We start from the raw sequence: 22,400 nt of genomic DNA, 5'->3' as shown, positions 1-22,400 counted from the left end.
TAAAAAGTAAATAAATAGTCTATACTTCAAACACACAGTGGCCGATAAAAGAAATGTCTATCTGTCTCCTTCTGTCACTATCGGTCTCACAATTTCTCATTTCACCGTTCACTTGTTTAGCGACTTTTCTTACTACAGTGTAAGGTTGTTTTTCCCAACCTTCAACATGCCAATATAACCTCTATTACTGTTGCATAAAGTTAAATTTCGAAAGATTACCATGGTTCGAAAGACGTTTTTATTGTTATGTTATGCAGTAATATGTGTTTCTTTACAATGTTTAAGTTGGTCAGTCGGCTAGTAGGCTTTAAGTTGTGACTGAGTGCAGACGCCAGACCTGTGACATGTCGGAGTTATGCCGGCGTAAAAATAAAAAAGTAAAATATGCATGGTCGTTTTGAGTGAAAATTAAGATAACTGTCAAAATGACAGCGCGTGTGTGTGTGAGGGTGTGTTTAGTGTTCATTGTTTTGAATTCTTTTGGGGCTGCTCAGGAGTTTGATAGAGGTATTTATTAGTTTAAGGTCTGACTTTGTTTACAGATAATTTATTTTACTATTTATCATTAAAATATATAAAACACATTTTTTTACTATTAGTTATCTAATTATATTTGAAAATAATATATAGCTACTCAAATAAAAGTAATAATTATTATAGAAGCTGCCCGCGCGTTGAGCTTTTTCATATGAAACTTGCAGATTTTAGTTTTTGCAATACAGATTAACAATATATTTGGTAAATTTATCGAATCACGGTTCCACCCTAAAATAGCTCCAATTTTTCTATTATTCTTTACGATTTGTATGTAAAAAAAAAAGAAAATAACTGATAATATTACATGATCTTTGTGATTTGGTTAGTTTAAGCCAATAATTTGTCCTTCATTTATTTCACAAATCATGTTTTAATTAATTTTATAGGGTTAAAGAGCGTGCCACCACATTATTGCATGATGCACCATTGCCGAATGATGATAATATGTAGAATAAAATTCGCAGGTGTGTGATTTGTGGTGCAGTGATTCGACAAATTTACCATATATTTCCTATTATTTTAAATAGACTGTCAAAACTAAAAAATATTACTAACTAAAGTACATTAAAATACACATTATAATGCAAATACTTTTTCTTTTTCATTACATTAATTCTGTCATAATTTATTAGGTGTTTACATAGGTATAATATTATTTGATCAAATAAACTAAAAAAAGATTAAGTATATTTACTACTACATTTATTGAGTATAATTTCTTTCTCCTCTCTTCTCTTTCATACTCCTCTCTTCTCTTGTAATAATGACTATATGTTCAATTAAAATTCACGCTTCACCCGAATAAGCGTCGAGAATAAGAAAAAGTAACTTCGAGTAAATACGATAAATTCAATTTACATTCACCAGTTAAACACTTTACGCTAATAAGATACGCACAAATCAATATTTCATGAACTTCAGTCTCATTATAAAGGTCGTTGAACTTAAACTGTTTTGAGCTAATTAAGCGAAATCAGCGCAGTCGCTAAAAACCGGTGCTAACCGATCGTGAGGTTTTTTTCATAACGGTTCGGTTAAGCTATACGAAAAATCACCTATAACACTAGTTTTAAGGTTTTAATCGGAGTTTTTTTTTAATAAATTGTCTCTGCACAGACATCGTTTATCATCACAACTTAAGGCTAATAATTTAAAACTAATCTAATTTACTTAAAAGGATATTTAACATAAGAAAGTGTCTTACAGTCTCTATTCAAACTCAAACTCAAAATTTTATTATTCATATATGCAACCAAGTACATATGTTCGTCAACAGAAAAGATTTTCAAAAGGTCAACAGAATTGATTCTAAATTCAACATGCACGCGGAGAGAGAATTTCTTGCCAAGGAGAACTCTTGGCCAGAAACTCTCCGCCACTCTTTTTAATCGCCTAGTTATGGATTAAGAGGAAGACACCGTTCTTGTAAATTTTTTCACATACCACTATTTAGCACTTAAGCTAATTCACTAATTTGAATGGTTTTTTCCTTTTCAATTTTTTTTTTCAATATTTTCATCCTGCAGAAGAGGGCTATTCGTGCAATCTATAATTTAAAATGTAGGGAATCTCTTAGAGATAAATTCAAGGAAATTAATATACTTACCTTTCCCTCGCAATATATTTATGAAAATATTATGTATGTATACAAAAATAGTGATAAGTTTACTAGAATAGAACATACGCACAATGTTAATACACGGAACAAACGCAGGCTGCAATTTCCCCGTACTAGACTATCTAAAGTTAGTAATTCTTTTTTGGGGAAAGGGATACTCTTCTTTAATAAAATCCCAGAAGCTCTTTTATCACTGCCTTTCAATAAATTTAAGAAATGTATTAAAGAAAAGCTGTGTAAAAAGGCTTACTATAAAGTCAACGATTATCTAATTGATAAAAGGGCCTGGGACTAGTGCTAGACAGGCTACTTCTAATTAATTTGCGATATTTGTTATAAATAAGTGTTGTTTGATGATTTGCTGTTTTAAAAGAGTACCGAGAGTTTTTTACGCCGGCTTTTTCTCTCGGCCTACACCCTCTGTCTTCTTTGCCGATGAGTAGGGATGCCTTCAAATTTAATGACGTGGAATAAGTGATACATGTATCTTATGTTCCATAATAAACATATTTTATTTTTTATTTTTTTTTTTTTTTAATCACTAGGCCCATGGTTTAAATATCGTCGACATTCACGTGTTGGTGGAGCCTTTGTTCGTGGGCTCCAGCAACTATAGATAAAAAATCAATAAATATAAACGTTCTCTATATCATCCAATGAGTAGGTAGCATTTTTATTTAGCTTTCTTTGGCACACATCGATGAATTTTAAAACATGCCTGCTTTCTTATGATGTTTGCCTATACTGTACGACTGTACGAGCTGGTGTAATTGTGTGAAAAATCCATTGGTTCGTATGTGAAGTGTGATAAGAATAAGCTCTCTTTATTATATTACTGCATCTACTTACTACCATAATCAGTTAAATTTGTCTTCCTGCCACTGGTGTCACTCAAATCTAATTTGTCTAACCATGATGAGTACCAGATTTATAAAACACTGAAACACTAAATACTTTTGTATTTATAAATACAATTCATCAAATACAAAAGTGCCATTTACTTTCACAGTATGTTGCAGGAAGGATTTATTACTTTATAACACTTATTATCAGTAAGTGAACCATGTCATTTGACCGGTGTATTTCAATGTGTGGTTATATGTGCTAATTGTACACTTCTGCGGGTAAATGTAGTTCGCTGATAGTTTTTATATTGTATTTTTGTATACTAATAATATGCTTACTTAAATTAGATATAACAAAAAATAATTATACTGTATACTGTAATATATGTGTTGTGTGATGGTATGAAAATGTGGATATATACGTCAGAATGTGTATGTGGAATGTGGTTATGATGCAGGGAATTAAGCGCTATGGATATTCTTATTATTTCTTTTAAACATATTTCACGATAGTTTAAATTAAAAATATATACATTACAAAGATAGCTTATATAATATAATGTATTTTCAATTAACACGTAAATTATTTTTTTAAAGCAATGTTCATCATCAAGAAATTAAATAAGCAAGGCAGATACTGACAAAAAATTAATTACCTTGTTAAAGTAACAAAGTATTTTCGTGTACTCGATATATCCCGTTATAAGGACGAGACAAAAGATTAACTGTGGGATCATTAAAATAACATTACGACCAGATAAACATCCATTGTACCTTACAAGGGCTTACCAAGCATACAGTTCGTAGATTGTTTACTTTAAATACAAACATCTTTTTCACTTTTCCTTATGATAGTTTCATGGTTCAAAGTAAGTCTGAGGATGCCTTCCCTGTTTATATCTATGGGTATAGATAGAAACGAAAGCGACATTTGCGAAAACCTGTAGGCTATTCTAAATTCAAATTTAAGTCAATCTGCTTTTTATTTTTTTACCACCTTCATGGTTAATAGTCTGTGCTCTAAGCGCAAAAAGTTTTTACTCGAAAAACTCTATATTTCGAAATTCGTCGCGATGTGTAAAACAATCCAAGACAAAAAGTCTATGGGTATACATAGAAACAAAAGCGACATTTGCGAAAACCTGTGGGGTATACTAAATTCAAATTTAAGTTAATCTAGTTTTTATATTTTTTTACCATCCGTATGATTTAATAGGCAGTGCAAAAAGTTTTTACTCCAGAAAAAACAAAATATATAACCTATTCGCAATGTGTAAAACACTTCAAGACAAAAAGTTGATGTTGAAAGCAAACGCGGGTCACTGAAAGTGAAAACTGTGTTAAAGTAGAAATGTGCTTCTCTAGGTTAAGGTTTCTTATTGTACTAACGTTATGTATTATTGAGAGACGCTTTTTAGGCATTGAGTATTTTGGTGAATCACAAAATCTTAGTGCTACATATTTGTTTAGAAGTTATTATGGTAATAATATGTACCGGTGAAAACTATCGTATTGAAGCTTCTTATTTTCAGAATGTCAGTTTTAGATCTAATGGGTCGCAGATTTTATTTTTAAAATTTAGATTTTAATTTTAAAATTCTGGGGGCACGGCTTTGCGGCCAAATCGAGGGAAAAATCAAGGCCGTACGATCCTTTATCGAAGCAGTTCAGGCCATTTAAGACCCCTATGACTTCGTTGTGGATAAAATAAGAAGCCTGAATTTTCAGTTTCCAAGCAGGAATTGTAAAAACACGGTAAATTTCAAATTTTATTCAATTTGAAGAGTAAATTTTTGAAGTTTGAATTATAACTATTAAAAACTTTTTTAAAATAGAAACTAAGAGTAGCTTAATATTTTCCTTGATTAGCTTAGTAGGTATATAAAATATTGGCTAGCAACATAGTTCAGTGGTTAAACGTTAAGTACCTTAAACAAACGCTCTTGGTTTGATAATTTAAGTCTGAATTGACTGTATATCTTTGACAATCTTTTTGTTTAGTATATAATTTCCAACACACGGAAACATATTCGTAGAAATTCACCGATTCTCGAAGACCCGAAATTGCTATTTTAAAGATTTTTCATTAGAAATTATTAATTTATATCTTATCTACAATTAAGCGTTTATCTTCAGATGTTATCGTAAAACTGTACCAAAGCCGACGCTAATTAAGTTTTCAATTTCATTAAACAAATGTTCAGTTAGAATTAACTGATAGTTAGCGGTTATTAGTTAAATAGTGCATGATGATTAATACCGGCACTTCTACACATATTTGCGATGATTTACATTTAATACAAAGTTACACGATCTAAAATTTATAGGAACAAAATTGCAGTGAACCATTGCATTGGTACGAAAATCTTTTTAGTTAATGACAGTTTAGTAATTTACTGCAATTCGAATTGAATTAGAAATTTCTCCATCTGACTTTTTAATATTGAAAATTTTGAAGACCTTATTGCGGTGTACTAATTATTTATTTAAAACTGTTAACATAATCGTAATCGCTTTGTATCATATTAAATGTTTAAAATTGGCACTGAAAATTTGGAATTTTCGTGTCAGTATAATTAATTACAGAAAAATACTTTATGGATTAGACCGAAATTTAAATCTCGAGAAAATATAGTATGTATTTATTAATTGAAAAGATGTTCATAAAAACTAAATAAGTCATATTAAACTATTTTAAGTAAAGCTTTCTTTCGGTAAAATGTTCTCTTTGCGCTGTCATGAAAAGAGGTTTGTACTTTAATGAAATCGGTATTAAACTGATCCATTTTTTATGAATAATTGGAATAATATAATGCGATAGCCAACCTAACGGGAAATTATCATAAAACGAAACTTTAAAATAGTTAAATAAAAAGTGAACCTACTTTCATTACAAATATGGTATTCGCACCAAATATCAAAATATAACATTGGTTTATTAATTAACTATAACAGTTTACCTTAACTTTTAAAAACTGACACAGCGTTAATTTACAGTTAACATAACATTGAAGTAATAAAATAACATTGCAGGCTAATAATCTTCCGGCTAATAGTATTAAATTAAACATCAAACACATTGTAAAGATAAAAATAGTGTTATGATATAATGTACAACCCTTAGTTGCATTGCATTTTAAAATCTATTAAAAACAGCGTGTTTATTAATACACACAAACATTTGTGGCGGAACCGATGTAGCAAGATATAATCAACTTAAATACCCTCATATTAGTTTTAAATTCAAACATTCGTCTTAGGGATGGGTACAATAAATTAGTAACAATACGTACTACTAAAAGTCTTGTGGGGGTCGGTAAGCAACCCAAGTGTACTTCAAGAACTCGGTTTCTTTGTACCTATGGGATATGTGCGACGGCGATGGCCAAGGTTGTTTGCGATACCAAGGGCTAGAACCAGTCTGTTGCCTAGATTCCCGTTAACAAAGTCGTTGCTACTGATTGCCCCTCCGACACTATCGACATCTTTGTATGTTCGCAGAGTTCACAGTAGTGATATTGTGTATATTATATATTTTATTTTTTTCCGAGATTGTATTGGCTTAGTGTATGAATAGTCTATGTAGATTTGTGAATTAATAAATAAGGTGTTTCGAATTCCATGTTTCTTCCGATTTTCTCTTTCCGATTCTTAAGAGGAACTATTAATATATGTTATATCATCTAGACGTTAAAACGGAAGCATATCTAGATGATAAATAGAGCATACTAGAAACGCGTGCCTGTCTCGTTACGGTATGCTAAGCTATTATTGAAAATCATCTATTCATACATTAAGTTACTTTCATGAATCTTCGTTGTAATTAACTTTTTGGTTTATATCTAGAAGTATTTATATATATATGAAATTCTGTCTGTAATTTATAGTATCGTGGTTAGAGACAGCTCTGTAATTGGCAATTTTTAAGAGCTTTTATATAAACCTGATTTTATTAATGGATGGATCATGACACGGAATCTGGTCACTGTCTAGCTATACACACACTTTTTAATTGATATTATACGTGGGTAACACTGAAAATGTTTAGAACTGGCCAGTTAGAAACATTGCTAATGAAAACTTTTTTTGAATTTCAATTTTAGAACTCTTTGGTAACCTAATGTAGCATATTGCATTCATTTATCATTTGTTTTTGTGAATTGGCGGCAAATCTAAAACTCTTGTTATACGTCAAAATGATTAGGTTCATTGTATTCGCTTTACGAGCCCTGAAGATGCGGTGAAAGTGTACGAAAATGCCATAGAAGAGACCTCTATGGAAGAATGGGCCCACTGCTTTTCTCAGTGGTTCCATCGAATGCGACGATGTGTAGAGAGGAACGGAGATTACTTCGAAAAACAATAAAAGTATTGGCAACTTTCTACATTAAACCGTTTTTAGTTTTCTAAACATTTTCAGTGTTACCTAGGTAGCAAAATAACATGAGTTATGGAAATTCACAAATTCTGAATTAAAGCGATTCCAATAATTTTACTCCTCCATTATAAAAACATATATATATATGGTAAGTGAATCTAAATCTACCCCTTCATGTAGTTTGATTCTTTAAAGGTCCCCTCGCGATCCCCCTGGTATTATTATATCCATGGGTGGCTATCACCTCACATCAGGTGACCGTCCGACCGACCTAATTATATTTTATCGATGTTTACGTCTGTTGTTTGTCGATAGATTAATAAAGATTTCTAGGCACATAAGCAGATAAAAAAATTATAAGATTATAACTCTCAATCATTTTTAATAAAATGTTTTTTAATCATATTTTCTACCTATTTTATTTTTAGTACACGACAGCATACGTAATATTGTAATATAAGAAAAAAACCAAGCCAACCAAACCAATCTACCAAGAACCGTCTAAATGGATAAAATATAATGAAACACAAAAAAATATAGTCCACAAAGTATATAAATAAAGAAAAACAAACCAAAACAGTTTCATAATACTCAAAGAAGTGGTTTTAATAAAGGTTAAATATAGAACCTGAGATTAAAATTAACCTGTATTAAATTAAACCACACCGTGAGAAGAGCTTAAACTAGTTTACAAGATGATTATCTTATTCATAGAAACAAATAACAGTAAGAAAAAGTTAAAATTAACCTCAAAATACTACTGAGAAGTGTAACTTACTAATAACGGAGATTTTACCCTATAATTCTTTTATTAACGAACAACTGTACTAAAGTACTTGGTAACTTTGTCATAACAAGAACAAACTAATTGTAACAAAAATGAATTTGATTTTTATGTTATAAGCATGAAATAGTTTCGATATTATTATTAAAAACCAAGTGCTCTGCGAACTTAGTTTCGCTTTAATATGATTTTTTACTTAGCCACCTTTTTTGTAGCTACATATTCCATATTATGTTGAACATTTTACTATCCTTCAAGACTATCGCTTTTACGGCAAAAAATTTAGTACTAAATAAAACAAAACTTTTCATTTATTTTATAGATATACTTTTCTATTTTTTTCTTCTAAATAAACCCGTTCCTCCGAGTTTAAGGAATAAATAAAAATAACACTCGAATTGGTCCAGCCGTTTTCCACTTTTGCGCGTACCTAAATATTATGCGATTCATTTTATTTATATATATATACTTAGATTAGGCTGTGCCGAAAAATAATCTGAAATTGTATAAGATAAACACCTTTTGTATGTGCCAAAAATGTATCTTTAATTGTATAGGAAAAACGCCTTTTGTATAGCAATCAAGGTTTACCAAAAACATTAAACCATCTTCCTACTAGAGTTTGTAAAAATCTATACTTTTGAAAAAAAAATCTATTAATGATTATTTGCGTGAAGCATTATAATTAATTTTAATTTGATAACTTTATAATATATTTTAATAATGTGATATTTTATCTCTACAAATACAGTAGAACCTCGATAACGTAAACCTCGGTAACATAAAAACCTCTGTTACTTCAAAAAATACTATGTTCCCTTCCCATCAGAGCCCAAAACCTCTATAACTTAAAATACGCAACCTCTATAACGTAAATAAATAATGTCTGTATAGGCCCTCAGTAACTAAAAGAAATGTTTCCACAACCTCTATAACATAAAATTGTTTGTGAATGAGTCATTTTATAAGAGTGTCAAAACAAATGGTTTCGGTATTTATTGCTTGCACGTGTTTACTAATGTATTGTTAACGTAAACAATACATTACCTATTGTTTGCTTTATCTAAATTCTTCAAAGCTTTGCGGCGGTTAGCTTTGTGACAACGACTTACTTGCATCATAAGTTAATGTGTTAATGTATTCTCCTCTCTATTTGTCATTGAAAATCAAATCGATTTAGAAACAGTGAATTTTTTAAAACAAAAGAAAATCACAGATTTTTTTAAGTAGACTAAACCTTTAGTTGTTGTTTTATTTTTAATGTGAATAAATATGATTACATATTTAATTTTCCATCCTTCTAAAGCATTCAAGTAAAAATGGGAGGAAGGGTACATAGAAACATGTACATACCTCTATATTAACCTTTACCTGACATAGAACCTTGATAACTTAAAACCTCTATAACATAAAATATTTTGTGTTTCCCTTGGACTTTATCTTATCGAGGTTCTACTGTAATATAAAATTTACTATAATGATGTGACGTGTTTACTATCATAATGTATAGAACTTTAGATTGTACCACCATAACATTATTATGTTTTTATATTTACCGTTATCAAAACCACGAAGAAGAAGGATTTCAGTTTGAGGCGTATGTGTTCTTTTATTTTATAGCTATATTCATTTAATTTATAAATATTCTATATCCGCTATATTGGCAACTTATTTGACTTTACACTTAACTTGTATGGCATGGGTTGAGTACCTATTCTATTAAAATGAATTAATATACTAAGTTTAAGCGTGTATATTAAGTATATCTTCTTTTGCCTTATTAAAATTGATAGAACAATAAATTTTCAAAGCGATACAAATCGTAGGCGTAGCTTCTAAGGAAAAGAAACCGTATCTTTGAAATCGGTTACATTCAATTATCACATCGTTTCACAGTTAATTAGCATCTTTCAAGAATATCTCTATTGTGCTTCCGTGTACCGATATTCCCATTGCATAGAGAAAAGCGAGAAAAAGTTTATGGCTTCAAAAGGAAACTTTCATTAAATCGCCTCTATGGCTCAATTAGAACTTATTCTACGTATTGTGTTACGTGTGTGTATACGATGTTCTGAGTTAAATTAAAAAAAATTGGAGGAACAAAAAGTATTAGTTTGAAAGACGGAAGTCAGACCACTTATAAATTTTTTTAATTATATACAGATCTTACATACATAAAATGTATATACGTTTAAAACAGGCGAAGGGATGAAAGCTGGTGGTGGACTGATCAAATCTAAAACGCGCTAAAGTCAGTTTAGTAGTCGCACTCATTTACACTCAAGAAATCAGATTCTAACCCAAAAATTCTCTTTCTTTACAAGGATTGAGGAAATTTCAGTTTCATTTTAAAGCTTCCGTATTCGGTCAATGACTCAAACATTTGCATGACTAAAAATAATAACACGTAATTGTTACAGAAAAATAACTTTCTCTTCCGCGAAATACTTATGTCAGAACCAAAAATGGGAAAATTCACTTTTAGTGTGACTAATTGATGTTACACCGGTCTCAATTATAGATTGTGTAGAAATATGTTTGAAGCCCCACAACCAATAGCGGACTCGTTTCTTCGTTTGTTTCATTTTAGAAGACCTGAAATATTGTTTCGGTGAGTCTTATCCAGGACCAGGATTACTAACATATGGCGTCAATTGCAATACAATACACCAAATCAATAAAGAAAGTGTCATGTTGTCTTGAAAATAGTATATTTTAGCGAAAGTTTTAGTTCGATTTCAATTTCGATTGACTATTATATTTACGTGACAATAAAAATACCATAGGTAATGTAGAAAGTTATATGTAGGTAGAAATGGAGTGGGTATATATGTAGGCATCATTTGGCGAAGTTACACTATCAACGCAGTATAGCATTACACTTCTTTACTATATATTTTACACTCAGCACTATGTTAACTGAATCATAAAAAACTAGAGACTTTATAAATTAAAATAAATGTTGTTTAAAATACTTAAGATTTTAAACTGCGTTTTCTTTTATATGAAAATGAAGCTTAGATAGCATAAATTAATGCGTTTTTATTCGAATACCCCAGCAATTTTTTTTAAAACATTTATTTATTTATAACTATACCTTAACAGCTGCGATAGCCAATGCTATAATTCTCAAACAGCCGGTGAGGTTAAGTTGAAGTTTATAATGTGAGATATAGTTATTAGTTAATTACGTTATCTTTGCTAATATTATAAAGAGATACAGATTGTATGGTTGTAGGGGCTAATCTCTGGATCTACTGAATTGATTTAGAAATTTATTTTTGAGTGTCATATATAGCCGTAAAATTAAGAGACTTTTTCAAATATTTACAAAATAAGTCGAACGAAAACATTTCTTAAAGATGCTGCCTTTACGATGAGAAATATGAGTTCTTGAGAAAAGTTCTAGAGCTTGAGCGACTTCCATTATATATAATCAACTCCTCCGCTGTGTCTTTCTATTCGCGATAAACTCAAAAATTATTGCACGAAATTTATTGCGGTTTTCACGAATACCGAGAATGATTCAAGTATATAACTTTTCAAGGTTTACGGGTCAGTAAAGGCGGTGCGGTAGTTTAATATAACCGAACTTCACAACAACTCACCACAACTACTCTGGAAAGAGTGGACGCTTTAAAGGAAATGAATATACATATAGCACCATTATTACATGCCTTTTCTCTTTAAGGCTTTTAAGCTGTATCATAGCAGTTCAGAGGTCTGAATGTTGGTGAAAGTGGCACAGACATAGTGGTACCTCCATATATTTGTATAAAGAGAATTATAAAGATCCTAATTCGTATGAGTCAAATGTCTTCATCTACTTTCTCCTAATTTCTTAACCCAAGGACGAAGCAACAGACAACAACAGTTAGGCATTAACATAAACATACCATTTATAGTTAGGAGAAGTAGAAAAATCTGGTATGTTTAAAAAAAGTATAGTAGTATTAAAAAAACTAATATTTCCATTTATAAGTAAAATGCTACTAATACACAAATATACAGTATTTACAATATTCTTAACCTACATAGTAACAATAATAAACAGTTACACGAAGCTATCAAATTGTTATGGCTCGAAATCCATATCATCCTTTAAAAAGCAATATTCAATATGGCTAGAATAACCCGCAACATTCTACAAGATAACCATAACAAATTAAAACCTGTGTTCACTTGGCTTAGGCCCATGTGCAAGAGTCTATCAGGCTCATGAATCGATCCTGCCGTAAATAGTGACCAGACAAAATATAAAATAAAACATATTTAAAAAGTTTGGTCCTTGAGCACTTTTAACGCTGGCAGCATTTCCTCGCTGTACGAGTATTGCGATACTTATTTGTTGAGCGAGGAAAGCACCAGCTCTGGGTTTACCGGTACTATCTACCAGGCGCCAACTTAAATCTTTAATTAGAGCCTGTGCAATTTCCTTATGTCCCAAGTACTAATGTATATTTATATGTGGCAGATGACGGTAGGCAAGAGTCCATTAGCTTTAGTCAGCTTGTTGTATACCGTAAGACTTTTATGTCCAGGTTTTGTAAACTTGGTCCCTCCTTACTATCCTTACTGGTTTCTAGCTGTTTTCCGAAAATATGTTCACTTAACGTTGTATATGTAATTGTATTGTAATTAACATACATCTCAGCTTGTACTATATAACATCCAATAGCGAAAGCTATCCTGACATTGTTGTATGCAATTTCTATGTATATCCTGATATCGCTTTGGGATCGCGCGAATAAAAGCTGAAAAGTGAAGTCGTGATCACTATTACTATTGCATTAGGGAGTTGTTGAGCATCATTTATTGAATAAATGGGTTTAAACACGTAGCAGTCCACAATATATTATATGATCAAATTAACTCCATCACTATTAAAATCGCCCAAAAGTAATGTACTCAATTATATTTCTAAGACACAAATTGAAATGAAAATAATCGGAATTCAAGTAATTTTTGGTATTGTTTCATGTTATCAAAACTAGGAGTAACTTTGTTTTTCTTGTTTTAAGAATAAAAAAATAAAATAAATCAGTGGCGCTACAACCTATTTAGGTCTTGGCCTCAGATTTCTGAATCTGTTTCATGATAATTTTTTAAAAATCTAATAGGCAAGTAGATGATCAGCCTCCAGTGCCTGACGCACGCCGTCGACATTTTGGTTCTAAGAATGTTGGTTTCCTCACGATGTTTTCCTTCACCGTTCGAGCAAATATTAAATGCGCACATAGAAGGAATTCCATTGGTGCATAGCCAGGGATCGAACCTACGATCTCACGAGGTATGAGAGTCGCAGGCTAAAGCCACTAGGCCAACACTGCTCGCTGCTGTTTTAAGAATATGCTTGTGAACACTCAAAGATAAAGTAGGAAACGTTTCATCAAGAATTCTTAAAGGTCGCGGACAGGATGTCTCACGGACGGAATGCTAAACGTGGTTCACTTCGCAACGGAACCACTTTCGATTTAATAGGGACGGTGAAAGGATACCGATTTTTGAATTAAACACTGAACGACTGAACAATATGGCTGAATTCATTCAATTCGAACATGCATCACTTTCTTTATGAATATCTCTTATTTTAATAATGTATTTAACCGCAAAACATAGAATATGTAGAGTAAATAAACAGTTTTGTAAAATAAACAAGAAAAATGACAAAAAAAAACTCAAACAGAAAATTCGGGTACATAGACAAGTTTCAGACAACTCTTATGTACGTGTATGTATATTTGGATCCAAAAATATATGTTTTTTAAAATTTTATAGTTTTTTTTAAATATCGACGATAAAAGTTTCTTCATTATTCAAAGTTATTTTACTTCTAAAGTATTTTAATATAATAAACTTACCTGTTATAGTGTTTTTACACAAATTTACGTTTTTAATATGTATTTATTGATTTCGTAATCTTACAGCTAGCATAAATAATATACAACAACAAACAATTATACTAAAGAATGAAAAATAGACAAACATGAAAAAAATAATTCAATTGTGTTTTGATCTTTTAGAAAAGATGCCACATTATATTAGTTTTATAGTCAGTTTATGATATAAAATAATCTATAGTTATATTTAACTAGTAAACAACCACTTATTTGTTCTGAAAATTCAATCATTGCACTTTCATATTACCATTTTCCTCAAACAATATTTTCGATTAGTTTGGTGAGAATAGAAATTGTAATATCAGTGAAAGCGGACCGGACAATTTAATGGATTCGCTGTAACCAACGAAATTACATTATTACTATTTACTGGAAAATCATTTGTGCTTACGTAATCACAATTGTTTATTATATATAGTATATGTTTAGCACTTTCTTCGACCAACGTCTTTTCTTCTTCAGACGCTCTTTCATTTCTAACCACTTTGAAAACAAATTTTTCACTAACGATTCAAACTTGTTTTACTAATTATTATGCAATAAATTATAATACTTTTCAGTGCATATTGCTCTTAAACTGTTTGAAAGCGTATTGTTATGGTGTATAAATGTAAATAGATTTAATAGATCTCGGCCATTTTTAGTTATTATCTAATCGTTAATATTATATATTCCTAGAATAAATATAATAAAAAATAAATATGATACTTGAATATTGCTAAAAAGGGAAGGTTTTAATTAAAATACATATATTATTTTATTTTATTTATTTTATTTTTATACAATACACCACTTTCTCTACTTATTTTTCGAATTCTATCTTTGTAATTTAAATACATAAACCGCCTGCAAAATAAAAGCTGGTATTTTATTTAGTTTCGCGCTTAACAATTTGTAGGCTTCTATATACAATTTCCCTTGCACAAAATATCTTGATAAGAAAGTTAAACCCGTCAGCAACCCAAACTTTCTTAACAAGTTTTCACCGAAAACATGAAATATTTTAATGTAAACGATTCAAAATTGCAAGCAATTTACATTTTTTCACAGTACATGATTATGCGCCGTCAAAAATAACTTATTATGTCTGCACTAATTCGTATATTTACTTTACAAGTTACGACTAAGTGGTGAAATTATTGACTTCTTAAAATATGGCAGTGCTATGTTTAGCCATGTATTTTAATTTTTATGTTTTTAAATGCAGTGAGCCACTATGGCTTGCGCAGGTATCTCTAAAACCTGAGGTCACCGTTCGAATCACGGCCCGGCCGTCCACTGTGGATGTTTTGTCCAGTTAACACTCGCCCGTACGGTGAACACATTGTGAGGAAACCGGCATGCGATGCGATGGCGTGTGTCAGGCACGGAACATTGAAAAATTAGGTGTTTAGTGCCACTGGTTTTTTTGCTCTAAAATCTAAATCTAAACAGTTGTCAAATTATTTTTTCTGTCGAAGTTTTAACATATTTCAGAGACGCGCTTTTGACTTAAGATTCAAATTTGAAATTGCCAATTGTCAAATAGTTTTAGTATCATAATATGCAACTTATATGTGTTTGTAGGATTTTCAATAGGGGTATGGTATGAGGTAGACACCCTTTGCGTCGGTTTCATATATTTTGTTTGTGTTGGACAGTGTTCGATATCATTCTTGATTCACATACCTATTCTAACCCGATGTTTCGTTATGCTAGTGTTAATTGAGCTTGTAGAAATAAAATTCTACTGGTGGACAGCTAAAATTCGTTGACTTAAGTTCGCATTATTTTAAAGTTTGAATATTATGATTTTATTTAAATACATTTTTCCTAAATCTAAGTAATATGTACGTGGTTAAGTGACGTTTTTATTAGTATAATAAAAACGTCACTTACGGCGAATATGACTAGTTTTCATTATGTTAGCACTTACATTAAATGAATTAGGATTGGATGGATGACCGTTAAAAGTATTGTTAAAAGTGATTTAGATCTGAAAAATTATCTTGATTTCAATGTATCTTAAACGTAAAATGTTTTTGTTCCAGAGGGAAGAAAACTTTTTGGTGGCTATAGAATAACACCGTCTCACTGCAAGGCAAGCCGAGCGGCAAAATATAATAGAGGAAACACAATATGCATGTTCAACCACGAATGTGTAAGACGCGGAGGAGAAGTTGTAGGTTCATGTATGGATGGTTTCCTATTTGGTGCTTGTTGTCAACTTAAATCAGACAGCCAGTCCCACATTCCAAAAGGCCCGGGTGTTGTAATGACGAGCTATTTAGATTACCCTGATCCGGAGACAGAAACTGATGATTATGATGGAGAGCAACTTAGTGCATGGCATAACAGCTTTAAACCAGTTATAACACCTGGGTATAAGCCTAGCGTAGCTACGTCAACCATGAAGGCTGAGCAGGATTTCAGTACAGAGGCACAAATACTTTCAGATGGCTTCAGTCAAATTACTAATTCTTTACTAAGCACACCACCTAAGGATAACTTTGTGTACATAAAACCGAAACCAGAAAACCTGTATACACATAGCACTATAGATCATAATGCAGCAGATACAGTTTTGTTCCACAAAAATGGAAGTCAAGTAGACGATATCGTGCGACCCTCAGACTTTAACGTGCAAATATCGTCAATGCAAACAAAACCTACAAAGTCTCCTATGTCTACGTCTCCCTCATCACCATCGATAGTTGTATCTACACATCGACCAGTTTTTAAACCAGTCTTCAAGCCTAAGCCAATTAAAACTACCAGCACAACTGAAAACTATGTTCAAGTGTCAACTATTACTAAAGAGACCGAAAAACATCCCGAGCTGGTGTCTATCGATAGTATTATTCAAATGCTGAACGAAAGTACTCCTAGTATGAAAGAAGATGTAAGTTCACCTTCTAGCTTAGATGTGATGGAGACGAAATCATCACCTAGCCCAACAGTTACGCCTGTAACATACAGCAGCGGTTATCCTAATTATTATTTGTCTACAGGACATTACGTTACATTAAAACCGTCCTCAATCAAACCATATTCAAGTACTGCAGGTTACTCTCAAAAGCCGTTTACTAAAAAGCCATCATATACTACTCCAAATAGCATACCACATGAAGAAAGACCTTCAAGTAAGCCCGTGTATAAACCTAGTCAATCTACTAGTGAAGCGATAGAAGCCTTTAATAAATACCCCACAGATCCAAGTGAATTTGGTCAAACAGTAACAACTTTCAGTTATGTCAGCTCAACAACCACTAAACGACCAACTACTTCAAAAAAGCCCCCATCGACGAGCTACGTTACAGGGTCGAACCCCTTGAGACGGCCAGTTACACCGTCGAATGATATAGAGACGTACGACTCTTCTGTTGATAACTTTTCCAGTGCAACACCTACTGTAATTGTATTAAACAATTTGCAAACTCCGAAACCAGAAACTACATCTCAAGAGACACAATTTATTGAAATATCCCAAGAACCGTATAAGAAGCCAGTGAGTCAAATTACCGTTAACAACCATATCGAATCGACAAATAACATATTTGTAGGTAAACCCTCTTATGATAAGCCATCTTCACCAACTGTTGTTATAACTCCAAAACCTTCGCCAACAACACCTTACCCAATACGCGCTAGTACTAAACCAGGTCCATCAACACCGAATTATGAACTGTATGCAGATAGTACAACATTTAAAACGGAACTACAGACGTCCAATGATGACCTGATCAACTTCCCACCTGTAAGAAATCCAATGCTCAATGCAACTGGATCGAATCCATCGGTATTTAATACTAGCATATCAATGATTGACAACGAATTAGATATAGACGTAGATTTCTCAACCCCGTCATGGCAGGAGGATGAAAAATTAAATGAGAAAATGAATCTTTTTGTGAACAAAATCGTTGGAAGTTTGCAAGGTACCTTCCAGGAACTTCACGATATTGTTATATTAGATAAGAAACCGAATATTACTAGGACGACTACAAAGCCACCACGGCGTACCCCCGCAACTAGAAAGCCAACTACTAAAAAGCCTATCCGGCTAACAACCACTAAGCGGCCTCCAGTTAGAACGACTAAAAGGCCCGTCAAATTGACAACGGCTGCCAGGCGACCCACAACCACTACACCTGTACCTACCACAACGCCGACAACAACTACTACTACTTCTACTAAAAAGCCGGTAAGCTTACAAAACCAATCGTACATAGTCTGATATACCCAATATCAATAGTCTATTAACGACTAGAATGATATTAATTATACACAAGTGTTACGTTACTAAAAGATACGTAAAATAAAATAAATCTGTGGCAATACAACCTTTCTAGGTCTGGGCCTCAGTAATATGTATCTGTTTCATGATCAATTGTCAATCTAATAGGCAAGTAGGTGATCAGCCTCCTGTGCCTGACACACGCCGTCGACTTTTTCGGTCTATGGCAAGCCAGTTTTCTCACGATGTTTTACATCACCGTTCGAGCGACTTTAAAAGTATCAACAAAAAACTAAATGGTTACACATACATGGTCCTTCGCCTGTTATTATATCTTTTACAGGTGACGACTACAAAAAAGCCGCGCCCAACCAAAAGAGTTACCACGACTACACAGCCTACTACTACGGTCACCGAGGCTACTGAAGATGTGACTACAGAATTATATGCAGACCAGAATGTTGACTATAATGATAAAAACTGTTAGTAAATATGAAAATTATTACAGATCATGTAGTCGTACAAATATTAATTTACAATTAAGTGGATTAACACATATAATGCGAGATCTCGGACAGTATTTGAATTTTAAAGTGACAAAAAAGTTTCTTTAATCGTACTCATTCATATATTTTTTATTCTTTTTTTTTTATTTAGAATTTTTTATCTTATTATATTAAGAAGTACGTTTTTTTTTGTTTAATAGTTATATAACTGTCGGTTTTTTATTAGTTTTAATTAAAGTTTTTAAATTGTACCTATTTTACAGTATTATTATTTTTCAGTGTGTGGAGTGCGTCCATTAGTAAAGTCGGGTCGGATTGTGGGTGGAAAGAACGCCCGTTTCGGAGAGTGGCCGTGGCAGGTTCTGGTCAGAGAGTCGACTTGGCTAGGTCTTTTCACGAAGAACAAGTGTGGCGGAGTATTAATTACTAGCCGCTATGTCACAACAGCTGCACATTGTCAACCTGGGTAAGTATGATACAAAATAATTTATAAAAATATTTATTTATTTACCTCTTCATTATATTACAAATCCAGTAAAACGATAAGGGCATATATGTCTATTTTATTAGTAATATTATAGTTTTTTAACTCACAATAATTAACAATCACGTATTGCACAAATATCTGTTTAACTCTCCAATAAAGCGTGAAAAATAAACAACTGAAATAATCTTATTATGAAACTTTTACAAGTATTTTGAAATAATCTAAAAACAATTGAAAAATAATTAACTACGAACATAATTCCCGCATATTGTATTGCACGTTTTATCTGTTCAGCAAATAGCAATTATCTTCAATCAGTACTTAACCAATATTTTAGATTCCTAGCCTCTCTCGTGGCTGTGTTCGGTGAAAATGACATCTCTGGTGAAGTGGAGCCACGCAGACCTATAGCGAAGAACGTGAAACGAGTGATTGTCCACCGGCAGTATGATGCTGCGACTTTTGAGAACGATTTGGCTTTGCTAGAACTGGACTCACCTATTAAATTTGATGCGCATATTGGTATGGAATTTAATAACGCCTGTCAATTTTGTTGAGCAATTATTTGGTATACCAGATCGACAAATGTAATTTAAATTTTCAATTTTATGAATATTTTTACTTATTTAATGTATAAAACTTTCCATTTATATTCACTTTGTGTTAATTAGCTAAAGTCCATTTCAGGCTGAAAATGTTCTTAAATTATTTAACATTAGTGGAAAATAATTATTTTGTATATTAGAAAGTATACGCTTATAATCTCTGACAATTTGTTGTTTAGTGCCCATCTGCATGCCGCAAGACGACGTTGACGTTACGGGGCGAGTAGCAACAGTTACTGGTTGGGGACGTCTAAAATACGGAGGAGGTGTACCAGCTGTCCTACAAGAAGTACAGGTAGGGCCGCATGGCGAAGGCTTTTTTTCACCTTTTCATCCTACCGACACCAAAATTGAACACCAACAAGTTTTCCAAAATCCAGATTTATCAGAGATGAATCGAATTCGAGTAAGCTCGTAAGCTAGTTATATATATATTTATTTATGGTTTATATTTTAACATGGCTCTCACTAATCTCTTAATGCTTAAAATGCTGCGGCCATGTCAGCTAACTTCTATTAAGGCTACCCAGATGGCTCTTGACTTAATAACCCCTAGATGGGGCAGAGGGCATCCACATCGTTCTTGAACCTCGTATTTGACCTCGCTCCAAGTCTTTCCGGCTCCCTTTGCCTCATCTGCAACTACGAAGCCAGGTTTGCTTAGGACGGCGGGTTCCAATCAAGCGCGTGCTTGTGGATATAATTAAAATATCATCGGAGTGTATGGCCTATCCATATTCAATTCCGTCGCTTTATCTGCTAGCTGATCAGGGTTTCTCGGCAGCGCTCACAAAGTTGCTCGTTAGAGATCTTCCCGGGCCAGTAGATACCTAGAATACGGCGAAGACAGCGGTTGACGAAGACTGGACCAGGCACCACAGGAGATATTGTGTTGTAGATGCATTGTTGTCAACAAGTTCTTATTGTTTTATATTTCTTTGCTAGGTGCCTGTAATAGAGAACAGTGCTTGCCAAGAGATGTTCCATACAGCCGGTCACGCTAAGAAGATCCTCAACTCGTTCATTTGTGCAGGATATGCAAATGGACAGAAAGACTCGTGTGAAGTAAGTTATATTACAGTTACAGTTATATTACAGCTAGTGTCAGGCACAAGAGGCTGATCACCTACTTGCCTATTAGATTGACAAATGATCATGAATCAGATTCCGAAATCTGAGGTCCAGAACTAAAAAGGTTGTAGCGCCACTGATTTATTTTTATAAAAATTAAGAATATATTCTAGCTAAACCACTCATAAAACCAATTTTGCAGGGTGACAGTGGTGGACCACTAGTTTTGCAACGCGACGATGGACGCTGGCAGCTTGTTGGAACTGTCTCACATGGTATAAAATGTGCAGCACCCTTCCTTCCTGGAGTCTACATGAGAACCACCTTTTACAAACCCTGGCTTAGGAGTATAACTGGTGTTAAATAATTGTGTGTGTTAATCAATGTGCTGAAAACTTTTCTAATGTGGAAAAACTATGTATTCGACGTGTACGATTGATTTAATGTCCAATCGATATTACCCTTGAACATCTGAGATTCTTGTCCTGTTACTACTACACTTATAATATAATTTGTAATTATTAATTTTTAAGCTCTCTATTTGACGTACTTAATAGATTGCAGCTTTTGAGGCTTTTTTCCACGAAAAGGCCTACTTAGGACTAAACGTTTCTCGATTTGAGTCGGCGATTTTCTTGAAAATTTATGTTAATGTAAATCAAAATTAAACGTCAATTTTTTTGGTATGTTATTCCGATAAGAAATCTGTGAAAAATTGCATTTATTTAAAAAAATTAAGTTTACTTTGCATTTATGAGAGTACATTTGTAAAAATGAATCTTATTGTATATTATCATTTATTAAGTAATTTATTTTAATGTAAGATATGTCTTGCTCAAAGAAAGCAATATTTTAGGTATAATTAGATCAAATTATAATATAGTGACTGTTATTGCATTTAATAAATGTTTAAGAAGTTTAATTTTGGTTTGTCTATAGTGTATATACATACATATAGGTATATATAAATGAATCCCTATTTCCCTTGGTCACTGCATCACGCGTGTTCGGCTGGACCGATTTCGCTAATTCTTTTTTGTTGTGTTTGTTATTGTCAGGAAAAGGTTCTTATGAAAGAAAAAATTAAGACAAGCGCGGAAAATTAGAAAATGTAAGAATATTTCACCACCATACAATTTAAACTTTTTTGATGTAACCTTATGGCGTTTGACATAACATTGACAGAATGCGTGCTTCAAATATTGTCAAAGAGGATGTAATGCTGGATCGATTTGAATGATTTTTTTGTATGAATTTGGGTGACGCCCTGGATGGTTTAGATTCACAAATCTGCCCAGCAGACTTACTTTGTTTAATATACTAATCGCTTGAAATATCATGCAGGACAACGTCTGTCGGGTCCGCTAGTACTAATAATACATGTTTATTATTTTATCATTGGGCTTCTAACAATGGGCGATAAATATTAAAAATCCTTGTTTGGAGTTTTAAA

The 22,400-nt window shown here is 32.6% G+C and overlaps 1 protein-coding gene across 1 annotated transcript; it reads left to right on the top strand.

The window, feature by feature from the left end:
• Positions 1 to 283: 283 nt before the first annotated feature.
• Positions 284 to 21,869, top strand: LOC125055179 (serine protease filzig). The gene is made up of 8 exons (XM_047657476.1): positions 284 to 507; positions 16,093 to 18,245; positions 18,622 to 18,760; positions 19,064 to 19,250; positions 19,609 to 19,793; positions 20,056 to 20,171; positions 20,822 to 20,941; positions 21,150 to 21,869. The coding sequence occupies exons 1-8, from the start codon at positions 426 to 428 to the stop codon at positions 21,312 to 21,314; spliced, it is 3,147 nt and encodes a 1,048-aa protein (XP_047513432.1). The 5' UTR covers positions 284 to 425; the 3' UTR covers positions 21,315 to 21,869.
• Positions 21,870 to 22,400: the final 531 nt, after the last annotated feature.

This window comes from Pieris napi, chromosome 13, assembly GCF_905475465.1.
Source record: "Pieris napi chromosome 13, ilPieNapi1.2, whole genome shotgun sequence".
Classification (NCBI taxonomy): domain Eukaryota; kingdom Metazoa; phylum Arthropoda; class Insecta; order Lepidoptera; family Pieridae; genus Pieris; species Pieris napi.
Note: the sequence above shows the minus strand (reverse complement) of the source record. Positions and strands in the feature narration are given on the sequence as shown.

What these genes read in the sequence shown, in the direction of transcription:
- LOC125055179 (XM_047657476.1), top strand. Translation starts at nt 426, where the DNA reads ATGACAGCGCGTGTGTGTGTGAGGGTGTGTTTAGTGTTCATTGTTTTG. An exon ending in GCTGCACATTGTCAACCTGG is followed by an intron (nt 19,251 to 19,608) that starts GTAAGTATGATA and finishes CCAATATTTTAG; the next exon opens with ATTCCTAGCCTCTCTCGTGG. An exon ending in GACAGAAAGACTCGTGTGAA is followed by an intron (nt 20,942 to 21,149) that starts GTAAGTTATATT and finishes CCAATTTTGCAG; the next exon opens with GGTGACAGTGGTGGACCACT.